Raw genomic sequence first — 23,855 nt, 5'->3', positions numbered from 1 at the left:
CATCCTATCTCTAAGTTATTCTCCCTAGTATAAATTCTCAATTTAAAGAAATAACATGTCCTCTGGTAACTTTGTTCTTCCTTAGGAAAAACTCTGGGAAGGATACATTTTTTTCCACCAAGCCAGCCTTAATCAGTACCTCTCCTCATTTTGGGGAGATCCATCTTTCATACCTTCAAGGTGTTACACATGTCTCTTAAAAGTCAAGATCTTGGAGAAAGTGGCACATGAGTATAACCCCCAAATTCCCACCTTTCTCTTTTCATGAGTATATTCCCCTAATCCCCACCTTTCCCTTTAATGGAATTGTATAAATACAATAGGTTGAGTAGGCATGAATAAATTATCTTTGCCACAAGTCCATTATGTTTTTGCTAATTACACCATTAGCATGATTCTCAAATCTTTCTACTCCTACATATGCGATTAGTTAACAAGTCCTTTCATTTCTTTCTCTATCTCTCACATATGTCTCTATACTTACCTGACCACTACCCTGACTCTTTATTTCTTTTTGCCTAGATTACTGCAATATCCTTTCCATGTCTACTGTCATTTCTAAGAATTGAAAGACTTCTGTCTCTGAGATAAATTGCATAAAGCTTGTAGTAAATACAGATAAACTATTTTCTTTTTATTATTTGCAACATTGTTTTATTTTCTCTGATGATTTGATTTTGAAAAAAACCATTTCAATAACAGCTTTGTAGTATTTGCAATTTGGCAGTGAATGACAGCATCTCAAATTCTGATGCTAAGTATTTGATGAAATGGATTTTAATTTAATGGATACAACACTTAACACATCATTATAGTGATTTAGATAGAGTATGTAAAGGATATTTTAATAGGTAAATATAACACATAATTATTAACTGGTAATAGTGTCCCTTAATGTGTTCCAAATACTCATTTGATTTCTTCCCAAAAGTAACATTAGGAAGAATTGAGTCAAATAATAAATGCTTATGTGATTTCTTGGGATATAAGTTCTTAATAGTCTGTTTCAACATGTATCTACATGATTGAAAAAATTGTTTTGGCCAAAATTAAGCAACATTTTTAATGCCTTAATTAATTTCCTGCAGTGAAATCTTTCATGAAAAACCTTTAATTCAATGTTTTGTTTTTGTTGAGAAATCTCCTGCCAAAATCTTTTCTTTCTTGTAATAGTATCAGGGTTTTGAGCTATTCTCTGACCTTCATCACAGATCTTTGAATGAATGTAAAAATTGAGGAGAAATTGCAGACATCAAGAAGAGAATAACTTCTAACCTCTCTTTATCTGTTTCAAGAAAAAAATTACCAATATGTTTCTGCATTTCTGTAAAATTGAAACTATCTCTAATAAATTAAAACCATTATATGATAACAAAGATCTACATTAGATTTTGTATGATCCCTTATATGTTAAACTCCTATCAAAGAAAGTTTTATTTTTTAGTACATTTGGTTCCTAAACAGATTTTCATTTACTTATCATTTCCTTGTGGTAAATTAAGTTTCTATAGAGTTTCATTAAATTTGTATCAAGTTTGTATGATTCCAAATGATTCATTTTCAGAACTAATTTTATGAGGTGTCATTCAGTATTAATAAGTGAAAATAAGCTCTATTGCTTTTAAAATTTTTTTTAATTAATTTTTTCTAGCAATTGGCTTGGATTCTTGTCCTGAACCACAGACTCCAAGCAGTGGAATCAAAATTGGAGACAGATATATGGTTGGTGATGTGGTATCCTTTCAATGTGATCAAGGATATTCCCTTCAGGTAAGACAAATTTGAAAAAAAAATTGTAGTTTTAATCTGCATGTTCCATTCCATTAGCCACTATGGTTAATAGCTGATTGTTAACAGGCTAATGAGCAACTTTATGTATTATCTCTGTCAATCAGGAGCCCTCTTTTTCCACAGACCATCCTGTTATTGGGCTAATTAATTCAAGAGGGAATTCAGACTTAGAGGTGAGGGAAGTATGAATGTGAAAGTATGTGAATGTGTATCTTGGACTCCTTCCAAAACAAACACAAATGATTTCTAGACTCTGGCATTTTTAAACATATGGTTATGTTTTTTATATTATATGTATCTTTATATATATATATATATATATATATATATATATATATATATATATGCTTATACCTCTATATATTTACTACTTCTTTCCCTTAAGAGTTTTGAATATAAAATATACTTTAGAATTTATATTAGCAATATTTTTTAAATGCTCATGAAATCTCCCGAGGAAACTAGCTCCCCTCCCTTAGAAAAAATTGTTTATTTTCTAAGGTTTTTTTTTTCAAGAAAGTAAGAACTAGGGGGCAGCTAGGTGGAGTAGTGGATAGAGTACCAGCCCTGGAGTCAGGAGTACCTGAGTTCAAATCCGGCCTCAGACACTTAATAATTACCTAGCTGTGTGGCCTTCGGCAAGCCACTTAACCTTGCAAAAACTAAAAAAAAAAAAAAAAAAAAGTAAGAACTGTTATTTAGCTTATTGAAATGCACAGTTATTTATTTCACCAAAAGAAATGACTTGCTAAGTACATTTATGATCCCACTTTTGGCATATAATAATCGATATTAATTTATAATTTTCAAAAATATTGAATTTCTTTTGAACGTATCTTAAAGTTCTATTTTGTTTTTTTATGAGGAGAATTTTTTTTGTGTTTCATTGGAGGTTCTCAAAACCAACTGTATTTTTTGTTTATCATTTCCTCTAAAATATTGCTATGAACCATAACCATATAAAAATTGAAAAAAACTAGTTAGAAGATTGCTTAAGAAGTAATTTATTGAAAAAGACTCTGTAGAAGGAAATTATAAAAATTAATTTCATAATTAAATATAAAAATAAGTGCCATAAAGCAGTAAAGATACAAGTTAAATTATATGTTCTTTCACTTTTAAATCAGATTCACATGTTAAATCAGGAATATCATGTTGCTTTTTTTAATTTCATGAAAAGATTTGACTTCCATTCATAACCTACCTAATTTTGATAAAAAATTTTGTAATATAGATTTTTGCACTTAAATTAGAAATTAAAATGTTTATGATGCTTCCACTTATGTGTCTTTGCTAAATTATCACAGTATTTTTTTTAAATTGGATGACTGATGAAATTGCAATTCTTAATACCATGAGCATTAAGATCTAATGCCAGTTTTGAAGAATTGTGATTTATTTCTAGAAGCTAAAAGATGTTTAATAAAACTAAGAAAATGTACCAAGAAAGAAAAGCATTTTAAATATTCTTTTTTTTTAATCACTACTTTACCCTCTTCTGTTAATCATTACTTTGATGAGGTGTGTTAGTCTGGCATCAAAGATTCATGAAAGATTGAAACCATCCCTAGCTCCTATAAGTTCGCATAAATTGGGAGAAAATGCAAGCTAAACACATACAAGAAATTGAAGTGTGAATGCAAAGTAAACTTGGAAGAATTGCTAGGGAGGAGGGGTGGAGGAAGAAAAGAAGAAAAAAGCCTGCTGAAGATGGTGGAATTCTTAACATTTTACCAGAATCTTCTAAGAGTAATTCTAGAATTTTCAATAGCATCTTTGTCAAACAACATTGCTTACATTTTTAGGGTCATTCTCACATTACTTGTATGCCTGGACCAGTAAGAAGGTGGAATTATCCTATTCCAATTTGTTTAGGTAAGTCTAATGATTGATTCCTTCCCCAACTTATTAAATTGAAATATTTATAGTTTGTGACTTTATTTTTCCAATCTCCAATGTGTGGGCAGTGACAAACGAATTCTAGAAATTCATGATTTATTGCAAGTAGTAGAGCAGTTCTTATCTCTATTACAAGTTCTAAAACACACTGTAATAGGTGAAATGGGAATGGGTGAGGGGGACAAAAGAATAAACATTATTTTAACACCCAGTTATGGGACAGGTTTAGTGTTAAGGGCTTTACAAATATTCTCTATTAATATTTATACAGCACTTATTTGTAGAGTAACTACGATACCAAGTACTTATCATTACTATCCTAATTTGATTTTCACAATAACTTTACTGGGTACTTGATATTGTGATCCTCATTTTACAAATGAGGAAAGTGAGGCAGATGGGGGAGGTAACTGAGTAGCTCAGGTTCACATAACCAGTAAGTATCTGAGACCAGATTTGAATTCAGGTCTTTATCTGCTATACCACATAACTTGGCCTAACTCAAATGATCATATAACCAGTTTTTCTAAAAGAGAAGAAATATAGGTTTGGCATTCTAATGAGAGTTTGTTCCTCTTCTCTTTTGACAGTATTGATATTTATTTGAATGTTCAATATCTTGTCTTTTTTCTTTGAACCATAAATCATAGATCTATGATCTGAAGCTGGAAAGGACCTTTGAGGTCATCTGCTTCAACTCCTTCATTTAATAAAATGATGAAACTAATTCAAAGAGGTTAAATAATCATCACAAGAGAATGTAGTCACGGGAGTAAATGGAAGTGCCAGAATTCAAACCAGATCCTCTGACAAGTGATAATAGCCCAACTGTGAAGAAAGAGCCACCCAATGATTAGTTATTTTTGTTTATATTCTTATTGCCATGGGAAATGATATTTGAATTGTAAAGTTTAATTCAAGAAAAATAGGAAAAGATGAAGAAAACACGTTAAGTCAATTGGTCTTAAAAAAATGATAGCAATTGATGCATACTTATATAACTTTAAGATTTGTGAAAAACTATAACAATTATCTTATTTAACAAATTTCCTTATGTTTTACGACTAAAATGTTAGGTCCCCCCCTTTTACTAAATATTATCATCATGTGAGGAATCTGATAACAAATCTTTTAGGGCAATTCCTTTTTCATTGAAGCTCAAAGGTTTTTCATTAAATTACTTGCTTCCATTTTATATCAAGTAGATCAGAGATTAAATTTAAAAAATGGATAAAAACCAGTGATATGTATATAATTCTATATCAAAGATTGCCTTAGGTTCATGAAAGATCATTTAAATAGTTATAGTCTGTCAAACATCTTATTAAGTTGTACTTATTAAGCCCCTACTCTGCTACTCTGTTACTTTCTTCTAGGCTTTGTTGGTCGATGATTAGACTCTAGGGATACATACACAAAGAATAAAACAATCCTATTTCTAATTATTTTATTTTTGAAAGTGGTTGATAACAAGTAGATCTTATATGTATGTGCATATTTATAATATATAAAGTATACTTAATCAATGCAAATACATAAATATAGTTAAATATGAGATGTTTTGGGAGGGAGAAATCTAGAAACTGATCAGAATCAGTAAAGGTTTAATGCTCCATTGTGGTACCTATAATTTAGATGACAGGAAATCTGAAAGAGAGAATTGTGAAAATAATAATAAATCAAGAAATCTTAGGTCATAATAACAATTTTATGATGAATTAAGCAAAAGTGTAAGAAGGAACTGATTTATATTGTATAATTAAAAGAAAACATTCCTAATAAAAAATGTCTGTAAATATATTCCAATCAGTTAATTAAAAAAAAAAGTTGTCATATCAGTTGTTGGATGCCTTACAGACCAGTAATCCCAATTACTACAATATATATATAGAAAAGGCCTCAAAAGTAAAAAATTATTTTTTTGGACAATTTGCTGACTCTGATACTAATTTAAACATTATAAAAGGGATCTTTTTCAACCATCTAGCATATATAATTATGCAAACATTAATATTTATTATTGTGATTAATATCACATACATATATTTTATATGAGTTAGTATAATTTTAATAGAATTTTGAAGCAAATACAGTTTATGCCCATTAATTCTTTATTCACCAAGTAAAACTCCTCTTTTCTTCCACTAATTTGTATATTTATATTGAACTACCCTGTTCTGCTAACTGATACAATGCTATGACAAGATGACCATGGGATATTCACATTTTGAATGGATGCCAGATTCTGGCATAGGCTAATGTTTAGTCTTTTTAAAAGAACAGGAAAGGTAGTGATTGTGATATATCTGTTACTAAATCTAATTATTGGTATCGTTTTAACCCAAATAATTTCTGCTTTGAAATCAATAAGTATATTGTTTTAGCAGTTAAGAAATGGAATCACAAATAGCTTGTACTCATTTATTATGAGAAAGTGGGGGATTTCCTGTTATCTTCAAAGTTATTTGCAAAACATTTTACATTACACATTTTATCAGCATACAAACTTGACTATATTGTTTTAAAAGCTGATATGTATATTTTTAATAGCGGTAACTAGGTTAAGACTTCCCTATTAAATTTTAGCCTGTGATTATGTAATTTTAATAACTCCTCATATACCCATGTTATTTTATAGCTCAGTGTGGTGGTGCTATGTCAGATTTCAGTGGAGTGATACTAAGCCCCGGATTTCCTGGAAACTATCCTAGCAGTTTAGATTGCACATGGACGATAAAATTGCCTATAGGCTTTGGTATGTGTCTTTAATAATATACTTTTCTTGAAATGTTTTCATGAAGTAAAATATTGATTACTCTAATATGTTGATATATTAATCAATAACATCTCTACCTATCATGACTCAAGCATTATTTATGTATATATATATATTCATATAATATGTGAATTTGTGAATAAAAAATGAATGAAAAAATCATATTTTAAAGTGCTTACAATGGTACTGTGTTATGCCAAACTGAAAGAATCCCTCTCCTAATGAAGTTTATAATCTAATAGAGACTATATATATATATATATATATATATATATAGAGAGAGAGAGAGAGAGAGAGAGAGAGAGAGAGAGAGAGAGAGGTGTTAACAGGGAAGAGAGTGTTTTCGGGAGAAATAAGTTTATCCATAGGACAATTGATGAGCGTGCAGAAACATGTCAATTTTGATTTTGATTTCTGTGACCAGAGTGAAAGGCAGAAGGAATAGGAATGGTGAGCCTCCCAGGATGGCAGGGAAGCTGACATGTGTTAACTGCTAGATGAGACTTGAAACAAGGTCTGTTTGGGCACCAGCTAAATATAAGGAAATACATAAATTCACATTCTCCCTCTAAGCAAAGGAGACAACACAACTCTAGGGTATAGGTTCAAAACCTGAATAATCATCAGGGCCTAGACATACCTTTTCTGGAAGTATGATCTTAAAGATCCAGTTCCAGAAAGAAAGAAGACAAAGAAAGGTAGGAATACAAATAGCAAAATGGCCCAGGTGTATAGCTGCTTAGGATGTGAAGCACAATTTTATCTACATCTGAGATCAGCTGGACATCCTGGATTAGGTGAGTCTGTGCTCACTCACTCTCCCCCTCTCTCCTCCCATATCTCCATTTGGATTCATATGGTGATATATAAAAGCAGAGCAACTAATAAAATTAAAGCAAATAAAAAACTTCTGATTTAAATACGTTGAAAAACCATATTCATTTATGCTGATCTTTGGCTGAATTTTTTACTTTACTTTGCATATGAAGACACAGTCTGACTTATCAGCAAATTTCAATAAGTGAGTAACTTTTCTTTGCAATGTTCATCCTCCTTAAATCAGTGATTATTTACTTTATTGACAGTGTCCTAAAATAAATGAATAAAGTAAATCGATATAAAAAAGTTATCAAAGATAGATACACTCCATCGAATTTATTGATCATTCGTAGATAAAAGAAAACAACATTTTGAATAGTAATATGAAATCATTTTAGGTTTTGAATAAAATCATTTTAGGTTTTCATGTACTACCTACAGATAAAAAGGGCACTTTGAAAACCCAGCCTTGATCTCTTTGAAAACTATAGAACTAAAACCTCCTTATTTAGTGGTTTTTCCTGTCCAATAATGAAAGAAAATGTTTTTCATAGTAGTGAGGTCACCATGACTAGAAGAAAACAATTAGTTTTTCAATGAATTTAACCTAATCTCCCCTCCCTCCTTACCACCCCTCCTCACCCACCATTTCAACTTTCCTTTACCCACCCACCCCCCACACACATATATACACTCTTTGTCACTCCTTGTAAAAGGGATCATTGAACTAGGGAAAAGATTATTTTTAAAGGAATTACTAGTTCTGAGAGCTTGTGGTGGGTGAATAAAATACTTAGCATGACTTTTTCTCCAACACTAGAAAATTACAGTGAATCTTCTAAGTTTGAAAGAGATAAGTTTAGAACAAAAGACCAATCATAATATGTCCTATGACTACCAGCAAATTTAAAATACTTGTAAAAAGCAGGTAAAGGTGTTGTGATTCTGTAGCTAGAAACTCAAATATTTTTTGTACAGTTTTAGGTAAATATTTGTTCATAACAGATCCATTATAAATTAGTGAAAGACATTAGATTACTTTGGAAAATGCCTAATCAAGAATTGTATTCTAACAGTCTCCCATTAGGTATCCAGAGACATTCTACCTTTCACATTATTTTAAATGCATAGTTTAAATAGAATAGTGATTTTTAAAATATCATTAGCCTCAACAACACTTCAAATGTATTTTAAATGATTTTTGAAGTTACAGTTTAACAATATTCAAGCTATAATACAGACTGGTGAGAACATTAAGGACAGCTAAGGAGGAAAGAATCATGGGATGTGAGTCCAGAAATGTTATAAACTATATAAGCCATTGACCAGCATGTTTTTTTAAATTTATTTTCTTTTGCAATTTTATCTCCCTCCTATTTCCATCTCTTACCCCACCTTCATCCCCCAAATGGGAAACAGAAAAAGAAAACCTTTATAACAAAAATCAAGTAAGCAAATATGTTTGTATAATTTCTTCATAATAATTCTATCCCTTTTTTATATAGATAGCATTCTTTACTATCAGTTCTTTGGAATTATAGTCTTTGTATTGATGCTAGTAAATATGTGTTACTTCTCTCTCTCTCTCTCTCTCTCTCTCTCTCTCTCTCTCTCTCTCTCTCTCTGCCTCCCCCACCTTTGTCTCTCTATCTCTCTTTTACTCTCTCTCTCTCTCTCTCTCTCTCTCTCTCTCTCTCTCTCTCTCTCTGTTTTTCTTATTTGTTGTTCTGTTTTTTTAGGAGTACATTTGCAGTTTGTGAATTTCTCCACTGAAACAATCCATGATTATTTGGAAGTAAGGAGTGGATCTTCAGAAACTAGCACTGTTATTGGGAGACTTAGTGGTCCTCAAATTCCATCTGCTCTATTTAGTACTACCCATGAAACCAGCTTATATTTTCACAGTGATTATTCACAAAATAAGCAAGGATTTCATATAATATATCAAGGTAAAAAGGAAATAATTAACAAAAATCTAAGTGACAGGAATTTTTAATTTCTATGCTTATTTACTGTATTCTGTTTCTAGGAGGAAAGAATGGGCTTTCAATAAAGCACTCTCAAATCAGAAAGATGTTTAGATTTTTTGCCTTTTAAAATTTTATTTTATTGGATAGGTTCTGAAACCCTGCCATTTCCCTACAACTCTCCAAGCTGCTTTACGTGTGTAATGATCTAATAGAATTATTAGACTCTTGACCCTAAGATACTACAATAATTTGAATCCATGAACAGATATAATATTAATCACCCATTTTAATTCACTAGAAAACTCATTCCTGAAGAACTATGATTAATTGCACTGTTACTATAATTATTTATCGAGAAACTCATATTTCAAATTGATCCTATATTATATACCATCATCTTTAATTGTGAGGGAATCATAATGTAGGGGAAAGATCTGATCCTGAGTGTGAATTTATAATGGGAAGAGATTAGACCTAAAATATCACCAGTACAAGGAACTCCAAAGGGAAGAAACTCTCTATCAAAGCAAGGTGTCTGCAAGGCTTATACTTCCTGACAAAGTTGAAAATGGAAAGGATAAAGGAATTCTTCAAATTCTAGGTATCCTCTCATATGTAGGTCTGCTCAAGCAAACTTACCTATAACCTTGGTTTGTTCTAACAATGGCATTGGAAAGAAAGAAAGACTGTTATTAATATGACCACAAATGCATACCAGATAAGATGGCATATAGGATAAAGAGACAGACTTCAAGCCAATAAGATGAGCACCACCTTTTTGTGTGTGCTAACCTGGACAAGTCAATTAATCTTTAAATGCTTAAAGCATATCTCTTAGCTTAGATGCTTAGTATCTAAGATAGTAATGCTACCAAACATACAAAAAAAATCCAAATAAATTCTTATCAGAATTAGTACAAAGAGTTGTAGCTCCCTATTTCAATGAGCTTTCATAGATTTTAATCCTTTAAATGCTTCTAGAATCTAATACTTCAACTTCCATTGATAAAGCAATGAGTTTATCCAACTTTCTTGAATTGTATCTGAATGATATCTTTGTGAAAAATGAAAATCTTAGTGTAGTAGTAGAGAGAACTAACGTAGGATAAAAACCTTCCATAGCACAACTTGGAACTCTATTGGACAAAGCATTGAAGTAAAATTTGGTCAAGCTATTTAAAGTGTCTTGTTCAATTAGAATCAAAATTTTTTGCTCTTGTGGATAGAATGTTCAAATTTCCTGTTAAAAAAGAGGGTTTACTTTTCTACAATTTATTTTACAAATAAATATTGATTTTCTAGATGCTTCAATCTAAATTTCTAGATTTTCCTTGCATGTAATTGAGGATACTTATTCTTACTTCTCCAGAAAGGACTATTCTACTTAGAATCAAAGTGTAATTTTTTTTCACATCCATTAGCACACAAACTCTTTGAAAAAGTCAGAACAGGAAATTTACTTATTTCTTTGGAGGTGGAAAAATTAGTTTAAAAAAGAGACTATAAATAGGTTTTAGATACATATATCAGCAAATCTAACTGCACATATAGTTCAAACCAATAAGCAATCACAATCTGTGTAAGAGAATCAGAATATGTTTGATTAAAATTGTAGCTCTATGAGTGCGTTTACATTTTCTCTAAAGATTCTAATTTAGTATAGATTGCATGGGTGGGGTGAGGAAATTCAATGCATTTTTATGAATTATACTAGCATTTTAAACAGCAAAATTGAAGGTAGGCATGAGAAAAAATTCATATTAGACTATCATTGATATGATTTAGCATAAATGTGAATTACTAAATATAACTAATTAAAAACAATATGACTCTCTATGAATCTTATTTTACTTTTTGCAAATGCATGTCTGAACTTCTTAAGTTAATTTATATGGTATTTCTTTTTTTTTCTCTTTCTTAGCTTATCAGTTGCAAAGTTGCCCAGATCCACGCCCATTTCGCAATGGTTTTGTGATAGGAAATGATTTCACTGTAGGCCAAACTATTTCTTTTGAGTGTTTCCCAGGATACACTCTTATTGGAAACTCAGCTCTCACTTGCCTCCATGGAGTCAGTCGTAACTGGAATTATCCTCTTCCACGGTGTGAAGGTATGTTTAGATCCTGGTGCCTACTTTCATAGAATCAGAATTTTTTTTAGTAAGTCTTGTGTAGTAATAAGATGGCCTTATTTTCCCAGAGTGAAACTGGCTATATCTCAAAGTTCAAGTGGTAGCACTAGGAGTTTGATGTTTTTTTACTAATGTTATTGTCTTTAGCTGTCATTCCAGTGTGCTGTCCACACTGTTAACCAACAATTATTAGGACCATAGTTTCTCTAAAACAACATCAATTAGCTTTGTGTGTTTGTGTGTTTGTGTGTGTGTGTGTGTGTGTGTTTATAACCCCATTTATTCTTTTTATTGATGTTTTGCATTTTCAGATACATGTTATAAAAGTTTTTTTAAAACATTATCCATATGCCTATTAATATTTCTAAAGTTACAAAATTTCCTTTCCCCCTCCTCTCAATGGGGAACAGGTTAATATTGTATTTACATATTTGTATTAAGCATATTTTGGTATGAGGAATTAGAATTAGGAAAATGAAATACATGAGATTGTTTTTTTAAAGAATGAATGTAGTATTCCTCAGATTCTAAAGAATTTTGTTGTTGTTGGTTTTTTCTTCTGGATGTGAATAGCCAGTTCAATAGGATTCCTAGCTCTCTGAACTCCTGAGAGGGGCTGCTTCCATAAAGGTTGATCATCTCACAACGTTGTTGTTGTGTACATTGTTCTCTTGGTTCATCAATTAGCTTTTACAAGGGGATATTTTTTTGAAGTTAAAGCAAGAATAAAAGTTACAATATTTCTCCCTCACACCAAAGAAAATGCTTTTTATCCAAGGTAACCCCTGTAATGTCTTTGTTGTAGATATGACTGGAATAGAAGTAGGTCTTTTTTCCAAGACCTCACTGCTGTGCTGGATGGCTTGAACTCTAGCTCCCAGATTTTTGTGGGTCATTATTTTGACCTTTAATAGTTTACTTGGTCATTGCCATCTCTAATACTCCATCATTTAAAACAGGAAAGAAATCACAAAACAAGAGAGAAGCCATAACAGGGCCTGGTACTCATAGGCTACATGTTAAGGAAAGATAAGGGCCTAAGGTTTCTTCTTTTATGCAGAAGTTCATAATATTCTCGCTTCTGTATTCTGTCCACCACAAACCAGTCAGGAAAAGAGCTAAGCCAAGACATTTGGTTTTGACTGGTTAGTATCTTTTGCATGAATACAACTTATCGAAAAGACTAAGCAGGCAACACATGTTCATCAGTCCTGCAGCCCTCACAACTGAATCTGATTTGGTCTTTTGCTTAAAAATCTCCTTTTCAAAACAAAAATTTCCATCTCTACTCTTATGAGACTTTATGTGGAAACAGAGGACCTTAGTTAAAATCCCATACCATCTATTTAGTACCTATGTGCCTATGAAAGACCAGGAAATTTTTAAAAAGCTGAGAGCAAGCATGGTCCTGGATATTTTATTCTATTCTAAATGAGCTTTATTTTGACATTTGGTTAGCCTTATGTCATTCTTCATTTCCTGAAGAGGTAAAGAAGTGTAACAGTGAGTTCTCTTATAAGAAGATTTCCAGGCCTTTAAATGGAAAAGGGGAAAAGTTCAGCAATATCTACCCATTCACTTTCTTATTTTACTTTATTTCACATGCCAGAATTTAAATGTCTCAAGTTCATAATCAGATAAATGTTTTATATTGTTTAAGAAAATGCAAAGTATATGTCATTCTTGTAGTCAATATTTATATTTTGATTTGATTTGTTTTGTTTTCCTTCAGCCCTCTGTGGTGGTAATATAACTGCAATGAATGGCACCATTTACTCTCCTGGATATCCTGATGAATATCCTAACTTTCAAGACTGCTTTTGGCTTGTAAGAGTACCACCGGGAAATGGAATCTACATCAATTTTACAGTTCTCCAAACAGAACCAATATATGATTTCATTACTGTCTGGTGAGCAAGAGCCATTATTATTGATTGATTTTAACACTATCTCGTTGAGACAAAGTAGAAAAGGGAAATATTTCAGAATTCCTTGTTACAAATTACTACCTTATATTTGAGTTGGTGCAGTAACTGAGGAAACCTTTTTGAGAATCATAATAGAAGGGAAATAAACTTTCTTGGCCTGTATTATGAAGTACCTATGTATTGTGGAATAAAATAATTTAAGTGGGAAACTTTGAATGCTAGTTGTATTACTAATTTGCCAAACTTTTCCATCAGAACATTGATTTGGCAAATCATAATGAAGGCAAAAATTGTCAAAAAAGTATTCAAAAGAAAAGATCTTCATTTAAAAAATTCAAAATCTTTTACAATTTCTTGTTATTTCTGGGATTTCTTTTCTTATTTATTTTTTATTTTTCAAAAAAGATTTATTCTTTCCACTCTCAAGAATAATATCTTAATAAACATGCATAATGCAACAAATTATATATATATATAATATATTTTATATATATATATAATTTCTTATGCTACACTTAGTCTATCACCTTTCTATCAGGAAATAGCATAATTTATTTTTAGTTCTATGGACTTGAGATTTATCATTGTACTGATCAGAGTTCTAGTCTTTTAAAGATGCTTTTATTTATAATATTTCTATCATATAAATTGCTTTAGTTCTGCTTACTTAATGTTAAACAATTTCATTGGTCATGTCTTTAAATGGAGCAGTTTTTTGTTAATGTTGTTTTGGTTAAAATGAAAATCTACGGGCAAAGGAAAATTAAGGAAATAAACTTTTTCAAAGGAAAAGAAATATTTAATGGTAGTCTCGAAATTTAAATTCAAGGTTCTGCTAATAGTGTTCTAAGAAATCTCCCAATGGCACTATTAACTTCAAAAAAACAAAAACCAGAGTGAATCAAAAGAGACTGAATACAGCTTTGATCACAGATATCCTCTAATATATTATCAGCTTGTGAGAGCTGATTGTTAAACTTTTGGTGTGATCATTTTTAACTCCGAAATCATCACTATCAATCAGGGCCTAATTTATTATTTGGCTTATAATTAGATTTTAAGAATGTGTTAGTCATATTAAAAATGTGTGCATACTTTCATTAAAGTCTAAAGAATATGGCTGTTAAATATTTATCAACACACTTTTTTATATTGCTTTATAAACATTATTTAACCTCAGTAGTTGTATGGTAGAAGATTTGAGACTAAAATCATTGCCATACTAGAGGCCTAGTAAACTGTAGGCTAATAATAATTCAAACTGACATTTATATAGCTCTTTAAGTTTTGTAAAGTATTTCATCAATTCTCACAACTTAGGAGATCACCTGAACTACTAAATACTTTTCCCCCTCAAAATACTCAATCACAGATAATGACCATAATTTTTTTTTTTCTATAGGGATGGACCAGATCAAAATTCACCTCAAATAGGTCAATTCAGTGGCAATACTGCTTTGGAGTCTGTCTATAGCACTTCAAATCAGATTTTAATCAAATTCCACAGTGATTTCACAACAAGTGGCTTCTTTGTTCTCAGTTATCATGGTAAGTTTTATTTAATTGTTTCTATTTTCTCAATGTTTGATAATTTTGATCTGCACAAATAGAATGAAACATGTAAATATAAGACTGAAAATTTATTAAAACTTGAGAATTTTGTGCCACTGAAATTTTAAAAGTTCCATTATATGTGATAGCAAAAATGGCCATCTTCAAGGCATTTGGGGGCATTTACATGCAAACTGAAAGACATCAGTCAGTAATTACAGAGAAAAAGTAAGTTTGCAAGGAATCCAATAAAGGAAGACTAGATGCTCATATTTAATTGTATGTGATTGTGAATCACCAACAGATTTTCAATGCATAATTTGCAAAAGGTGAAACCTTTATTAATCTCTAAATTTAGCATAGTTTCTTAAAATTCTTGTTAATTTTACTTTTTCCTGCCTTCTAGGTTTTCAAAACTGCATCTGTTTTGGAAAAATTTAAACTTTTTGGTTCTTAGAAACACTTGCACTCTTAAATATTCCTGAGGACACTACAGAAAGCTTTTGCTGACATATAATATTCAGGGATATTTGAAATTAAAATGTCAGTATCATTATGAAAATAATTTTGACTTCTGAACTTCTTAAAGAACCCCACAGGCACACAGGAATCTCCAGGACACACTTTGAGAACCACTGATGCTTTTGCTAGTCTCTTTGTTCCAATTACTCTTCTAATTTATTTATGATTAAATGAATAATTGAATTTTTATATTGATCTTAAATTGTATTTTTCATTTGGAGTTGCTTAAATTTTTCTTTAGTTGAAAGATTCTCATCATGGAATGCATATGTTCAAATGTAATTCTTCCCATTAAAAGAAAATCTTTATTTTTCTTTATATTTTTTTTCCTGGAAGAAGAAGAATTTCACAGATATCTTTATTGGATATCAAATGTATAGAGTGTGCAGCTGAAGAAACATTTGTTTATATATTATATTATTTTATTACTACTTTAAATACACCAATAAAAATTTCATATTCTTTTTTATCCAAAGAACAATATTAGACTACTTCTAAATAATATTTTAATGGGATTTTAAAAGTTATATTAAAACAATATTTTGAGACTATAATATTAACATTATGATATTCATGTGGTTTGCATATTATACTAGTAAAATATCGACATTTCTCATAATGACAAATTTTCTCATGTGATAAAAATAATGGTAACATAAATTCATTGGTGTCAAAATTTTGAATTAGATAGACAGGCAGACAGATTGATAAGACCTAGTTACCACAAAGTAGACGATTTATTGATCATTGCAAAAAGAATCTGTAATTATCTCCTTATTTAGTTAAATGATGATTTCCTTCAGGCACAAATTTTGTTTCTATAATCTTCCAGGTCAAATCATTAGAAAGTAAATAATTCTATCAACATTTTTTTCTTTTGTTGGCATTAAAGTGTGTAAGTTGTTTGACTTTCACTGAATTGAAAGGTCTCTCTGACATTGTAAAAGTGCAACTTGAAAAAGTCAAAACAGCACTTGTTCTGATTTTAAGAGCTTATAATGACAAACACAGATAAATTAAGTCAGGCCAATTCGGGGAGTTCTACTGTAGAATCAAATTGCTTTACATTTCTGCCTCTTTGGATTCTAGGTTCACACTTCTTGAGCTACTCGAATTATTTAGTGTCCATCTAGGAAAAATTAAAAGAGGGTCAAGTAAGCTTAGTGACATCATATTGTTGTTGTTGTTGAGTCATTTGAGTCATATCTGACTCTCCATGACCCCATTTGGAGCTTTCTTGGCAATTACCCTAGAATGATTTGCCATTACCCTCTCCAGCCATTTCTTCAGGTCATGAAGAACTAAGACAAATAGGGTCAAATTACTTTGTCCAGAGTCAGGCAGCTAGAAAGTGTCTGAAGTCGATTGCAGGGCCAGCCTCGAGCCACAATTTCTCCTGGCTGTTAAATGTTCTGAAAATTTGTAAGACATGATTTCTCAAAGAATTTTCAGGATCATTTAAAATGACCACATGGTCTATCATTTATATTGCTCAAGCCCTATTACAGAGATAGAATTGTAATAATACTGCAATTCTGGACTTATAATCAAAGACCCATGTTGAAAGTTCATAGTAATTACTTATTAGCTCTGTGACCCCAAACAATTTACATGACCTTCCTGAACCTCACAAATACTGGCACCTACATTGCAGGTTTATTATGTGGAGCAAAAATGATGGCACACATAAAGCAAAAAGCACTGTGTAAACCTTATAATACTTATAAAAATGAGCTTTAATGATTTTTTTTGGCATCCCTTTTGCCAAAATATTCATTTAATATTTTAGGTTTAATGGTATGACTTTTTTTTGATAAATACTATAAGAATCCTTACTTCTGGAATCTTCTTCTCAGGCCTAAAATTAGCCTTGAATTTGAGAAATCTGAAACTCATTGATTTCCTTGGATTTCAATGACAGACTAATTTTTTTTCCTATTTTTCCTGAATTTTTCTTGTTTCCAGGAATGGTTCCATATTGCCTTTTTAATAATATCTAGACTGTTCATCCTAACAAGAAAATATACATATGATCATCTTATCATGAATTTTCTGGAATAGTGCCCAGAACTGAGCACAGTACTCCGGACATGGCTTAATTTGGTACTGTAGAAAAGAAATATTAATTTTCCAGTTCTTCATGCATTTCTCTCTTGAACATGGCTAAGAATAAGTTAGGGTTAGTATTTTATGTTTTCACATCATGATTGTCCTACAGAATTCCTCATCCATTAAAATCTCTATAAATTTTCAGATGAATTACTCTCTAGCCATTTCTTCCCCATCTAGGTTCAAAGGTCTAAAACTAGAAGGAAATTAAGAAGCCATATGATACAACCTCCTCATTTTACAGATGAATAAAGTTCAATTAACTTGTCCAGGTTCACAAAGGTAGTAATTGTCAAAGGTGAAATTTGGTCCAAGTCTTTTGATTCCAGAATTAGCAATCTTTCCATAGGACTTTATATTTATCAACAAACCAGTCAAATATTTATTAAGCACTTGCTATCCCTATTAAGAATCATCTAATTGGGGCGACTAGGTGATGCAGTGGATAGAGCACGGGTTCTGGAGTCAGGAGTACCTGAGTTCAAATGCAGCCTCAGACACTTAATAATTACCTAACTTTGTGGCCTTGGGCAAGCCACTTAACCCCATTGCCTTGCAAAAAAAAAAAAAAAAAAAACCCTAAAAAAATGAATCATCTAATTCATTTGGATTCTCAATTAAAAATATGACCAATAGCATTATGAGGGAATGAGTTATATTCCCTCTTTCTTTAAGAAGCTTATAGCAATACTTAAGACAGACTCAAATATCTTTAATATAAAATAGCATATGGTAAGTAAACAGAAATTTGAAGTCATATGTTTTAGATTCTCTTCTGTCTGAATTCCCCCTTTCTTTCAATGGTATTATTACTAAAATAATAGCTCATCTTTGGACTCCCTTGCTTTCACATGTAGCTAGTAAATCCTATGTCTTTCATGTCCTCATTTGTACACCTTTATCCCCTCCTTTCTGTTTCCACTACTACTAAAATTAATTATTTGTCAAAATTCTTTAGAAAGCTAAATAATTATGACCGTGTTAATAAAACATCCAGACTTATTTTTTAGTTTTCACCTATTGACTACTTTCTAGTTATGCACGTTGTCCCAGGATAGAATATTACTCCATATTTCTTTAAAATATTTATTTGACTTTATTATTGCTTTTATTTTTTATAAATTTATGTATCTTAGCTTTGGATCTCTTTATTTTCATTTACCTGGCATCATAAACTTTTCTAATATTTTCTTAAGGTCACATCAATCAAACAAATTTCCATTATTTAGACCTTAAGGAACAGTTTACCAAAAAAGTCTATTTTCTGTCTTTTCAGTGACTCCATTTATGAGGCATGCCCAGACAATTCATCTGTCTTTATGAAATATCACCTTCATAAAACTTTCTATAAACAAAAATAACAGGCATAAAAAGCTTTACAAAATGAAAATTATGCACTATCAAAAAGGGGTGTGGGTTTTTAAAGAGCACATGAATATTGTGGAACAGATTTTTTCTAGGATATACAACCTCTTTTTCCATGTATATAATTTATGACTCTCCATGGGGTCTTAAATGTAATTCTGTAAAGCAGGTACATATCTTCTTTCTGTTGTGCACAGTGATAGGACACAGTAAGTAAAAACAGTGATTGTCCTCTAATCTGTGAACTCTCAAAAGTTAACCAAAAAGAGACAATTGTATCTTTATATGATTCTATAGGGTAATGACTTTACATAACATTTAATATAGTTTGAAAATATAATGCTTAAGTAAAAGACACTCAATTTTTTTAAATTTTAGTAAGATGACTAAAATAATTAGTTTTTGAGGTGTAAAAATTAGAATGCATTCAAAATTATTGAATTGTATGCAGAGTCAAATGTCTCTCTGTAAAGGCTCATGGAGAATGGAAAGAGAGCTGATCTTGGAGTAAGACCTGTGTTCTATTGCTGATTTAATTTTTTTTGAACTCACTGTCCTTAACAAGTAATTTAACCTCTCTTCCAGGGTTTCATCATTTGTAAAATAGGCATAATCACCCCTGCCCTGCCTACTTCATAGTATTATGATAATCAAGTATGTTAATAAATAGGAAAAGTTGTTCTTTATGGATGGAAGTTATTATATGTAACCCATAGAACAAAAATACAGTATAGCTTTATATGGACTCACTCTTAAATAAATGTTCTTTCCATAATCGTTTTGGTTTAACTCCAGGAAGATTCAGTGGGCCTACACATTATGGAATATGGAATATGATTATTGATGGTGTGACGTATTTGTTCCTTTTAAATCCCTGTTACTCTTACCCAACTTCACTTTAACTCATTGTGGGTTATACTATATATATATAAAATGTTTTCCAGAATTTACTGTTTACTATGGAGCTGATCACATTTTTTTTCTCCTGTTTCCCAAGTTAAAAATTTAGACAATTTTAGTGATAACATCATCAAGAATTAATGAATAGCAACATTATTATTAAAGCCCTCACCAACTTTCTGGGACTTCCTAAAAGTTTAAAAGTTTTACTTTAGTATGAATAAAATTGTTAAATAAAAAGTTATTTATTCAATAATTTTCAATTTTTTTGCAAATATGAAAACCTAATCTTCTTATGAGGATTACTACATTGTTAGTCAAATAAGAATGGGTTTTGAAAGTATATTCATTGAGTTAAGGGAGAAAAGTGGTAATTTGTCATAAAATTTTTGCCCCCTCATTGAATTATCATTTCCCAATTGTAATAAAATAAGTAAATGGAGCATCCTTATTCGAAACCATGATTGCCACATATTATATAGAAATCAGAAAATAAAGGTAAAAACTAAAAGCAATAAAAGAGAAACATTTAAATTCTAGAATTATTTCAATTAAAAAAAAACATTTGTATATTAGTCTAAGTCATCTGTGTTTGCCTGACAAAATGGAGTTTCTGTTCAATCAGAACAAAAGAACAATGATATGCAGATTAGGAATAATTTACAAATTAGTTATTGCAAAATATAAGCTTTTATTCATTTGTTAGCATGAATAATCATGTTATAATCAGAAATATATATCAATGTAAAACAAATATGTACTTTTAACTATATAATCTTTCCTATATTTATCTCATTTAGTTAATATATTAAATAATAACTTTTTTAATCATGACAAATATGTAGTGTTCAAATGTTTGAGTACAAATTTAAGTTACTAAACCTTAAACATATACTCAGAATTTTTGGACATCCTATAATCAACCTAATATATTTCAGACACACAAAAAATTTTAAATGTAATCAAATTGTATTGCTTTTCATACAATCTCCAAAAATTTTCTATAAAATTCTTTATTGCCAATAAGAGTATTGCAATGACAATGATTTCAGGTAATGGCTCAATGTTAGTTTATGTCCACTGTTTTGAGGAGAAATGTAGCTAAGCAACAATCATTTATTAGTAATATACTTTGCATCAGGCACTATAATATATGCTAGTAACATAAATAACAAAAATGAAATAGTTCCTTGTATCACGTCCTCCCTTTTTCTTAATTCTGAGTCATTTGACCATGGTAATCCAAGAAACCCACAAAAATCCAAAATATACTTCAATTTTGTTATTTTAACCTTACATTTGCTTTCACAACTATCAGAGGATTCCACCTCTATGTATCTTCATTGTTATAATGATATAGATAGACTGAAAATAGGTAGGGTTTGTTTGGCTAGATTTGTTTTAGAATGTGATCTTAGTGTATTTGAAAATAAAATATGGTACTTGGTTTATAAATGTCATTCTAGGTAGAACAAATGGGTTCTATAATAATCTGGTTTTAAGTGGATAGAAAAATATTTGTTTAGGTTTTTTAAACTCACTTATGTGGGTTTAGATATATAAAACAATTGTAAAGTACTAATATGTATCTAGGAATTGTACTGACAGAGAAACAAATAAGAAGTAGTGAAGAAAGTCTCACCCACTAGGAGTTTAACTTTCTAATTGGAAAGGTTATCTATAAATGGGAGCTAGAAAAGTTATTAGGGAGATGATGACATAGAATTGCCTTATATATTATCAAGCAAGATAAAGTGAAATATCCCTATCAGACTTCAATAAATTCTGCCAGAGATATAGTCTAAATTTTTAGGGCAAAACAGGTAAAAGGAATTAACTATGAAGACTAGAATGGGAGCAGCATAATGATGAACTAGAAGAATATTAGATAAAGAAAGAACATTAACACCTAAAATCAAGAACTCTAATTTTATTTGTAAGTCATTTGGGGAAAATCAACTAGTATTAATACTTCATGCCATTCATTGTACTAGATATTATGGGGAATTTCTATCTATCTATCTATCTATCTATCTATCTATCTATCTATCTATCTATCTATCTATCTATCTATCATCTATCCTTCTTTCTGACTTTCTATATGAAATAGTTGCTGTTCTTAGTAAGACAGGACTCACACATTTAAGCTTTAGAACATCATAAAATAGTATAATAAAAGAGATGATAGTGAAATACCAAAATCTATGAGACAGATTAAGCAATGATGGAAAAGTACAGACATATTTGTGTTCTCAAGGGAATTCCCCCCCAAAAAGGAAAGCTCTATCTTTGTAAGCTCATTATCCACCAATTATTCACATATATAGAAAATTCAAATTAAAATATTTTGTCTCTTTTAGCCTACCAGCTTAGAGTATGCCAGCCTCCACCACCTATACCAAATGCTGAAATTTTAACAGAAGATGATGAATTTGAAATAGGTAATGTTTATTAAATGACTTTTGAAAAGAAAACACTTTGAGACAATCCCACTACTTATTCAGTGATAAATGTAAACATATTTAAAAGAGTGAATAGGAACATTACTATTTCTCACTATTTCTGCTGGTTTGGCAAGACTGGCTTTGTGTTTTAAAGTTGGCAAGTTTAGAAGAAAGGTAAAAAAAACAATCTAAAAAAGGATGGTAGCAACTTAAAGAGTTGTATAGCTGGGACTATTCTGTTGACAAATGACTGTTTATTGGCAGTTTCTCTCAAGAGGTTAGCTGTGTTCTTTTAAGGTTATTTTCCTCAGATATTAGATGTTTCTATAGTTTTTTCATTCTCCTGTAAATGCAAGTATAATTCTGATGATGAAGAATGTTTGGAATTCAGGGATTCTGCAAAAAAGAATTCTTTCCTCTCATTACCAAGAGAATCATTTGCCTTGAATAGTTATCCTCAAATTGTTTATAAAAATTCCTATAAAAAAAGATAAATGTAATCTGTAGACTTTTTTGTGTCTCCAAAAATGAAGAAAAATATGTTTCATATTAGCAATGGATTGTATTTGATTTGGTAAATAAAAATAGCACAAATTAAGACTAATTATTACAGGGGAAAAGTAATTAAAAGTCTTATGTTTCTGTACATTTGCTAATTTATTTACAAGATTTTAATTTCAAACTTCATCAATATTACTGATTATGCTATTATATATATTGTAGAAATTTTAAACCTAGAATGTTCAGAGCAAAATATTCATTTTTTTTTCTCATCTCATTTTGTTTAACTGAAATGCTCTTACCTGTTAGGTGACATCATAAGATACCAGTGTCTACCAGGATTTACTTTGGTTGGCAATGAAATTCTTACATGCAGATTAGGAGAAAGACTTCAAATGGATGGGGCTCCTCCTGCTTGTCAAGGTATTATGCAGTTATGAAGTTAAAATTGTGTGCTAATTTGTTTATTATATAAGGAATAATATTACTATTTATATTAATGCTTTAAAAGGCAGAAATTTTGAAATATGTAAAGCTGGTATAATTTTATTTATTCCATTATATCTTATAAACTTTGTCTCAAATTCTTATTAGAGCAAAATGTCCAGCATTCGATTTCTCCTATCTTCTGGAGCAAAATTCCCAACCTTTAAAAGTCTTATCTAGTATTTTTCCCCCAGTTACATATAAAAAGTTTTTTAACATTCATTTTTAAAACTGAGTTCTAAATTCTTTACCTTCCTCTCTCCCTTCCCCCTCAAAAAACACAAGAAAGTAATGGAATTAAAAAGAAGTTTACTTCAATCTGTATTCAGATTGTCAGTTCTTTCCCTGGGGATCTATAGTATTTTTCATCAGAAGTCCTTCAGACTCTCTTGGATCTTTGTTTTGCTGAGAATAACTAAGTTTTTCACAGCTGATCATCTTTACAATATTACTTTTACTTTGTTCACATTTCCATTGCATCTGTTCATATAAGTCTTTCCAAATTTTCTGAAAGCATACTGCTCATCATTTCTTACCAAATGATATTTCCATCAAAATCACATACCACAATTTTTTCAGTCATTCCCCAATTGCTAGGGGAATTTTTACCAGCAAACAAGAGATGCTAAAATATTTTTATACATATAGGTCCTTTTTCTTTTT

At 30.6% G+C, this 23,855-nt stretch overlaps 1 protein-coding gene across 1 annotated transcript in view; it reads left to right on the top strand.

Annotated features, from left to right (window-relative positions):
* Window positions 1–23,855, top strand: part of CSMD3 (CUB and Sushi multiple domains 3) — a 639,662-nt gene that overhangs the window by 387,057 nt on the left and 228,750 nt on the right. Inside the window, exons 25-33 of the mRNA XM_074202120.1 lie at window positions 1,652–1,770; window positions 3,597–3,666; window positions 6,329–6,445; window positions 9,025–9,234; window positions 11,177–11,365; window positions 13,119–13,296; window positions 14,717–14,862; window positions 22,122–22,202; window positions 23,016–23,129. Coding sequence (XP_074058221.1) covers window positions 1,652–1,770; window positions 3,597–3,666; window positions 6,329–6,445; window positions 9,025–9,234; window positions 11,177–11,365; window positions 13,119–13,296; window positions 14,717–14,862; window positions 22,122–22,202; window positions 23,016–23,129 — 1,224 coding nt within the window. The remainder of the gene's footprint in view (window positions 1–1,651; window positions 1,771–3,596; window positions 3,667–6,328; window positions 6,446–9,024; window positions 9,235–11,176; window positions 11,366–13,118; window positions 13,297–14,716; window positions 14,863–22,121; window positions 22,203–23,015; window positions 23,130–23,855) is intronic.

This window comes from Macrotis lagotis, chromosome X (assembly GCF_037893015.1).
Source record: "Macrotis lagotis isolate mMagLag1 chromosome X, bilby.v1.9.chrom.fasta, whole genome shotgun sequence".
In the NCBI taxonomy this organism is placed as follows: Eukaryota; Metazoa; Chordata; class Mammalia; order Peramelemorphia; family Peramelidae; genus Macrotis; species Macrotis lagotis.
The sequence above is the reverse complement of the archived record's forward strand: the minus strand, read 5'-3'. Positions and strand labels throughout refer to the sequence as shown.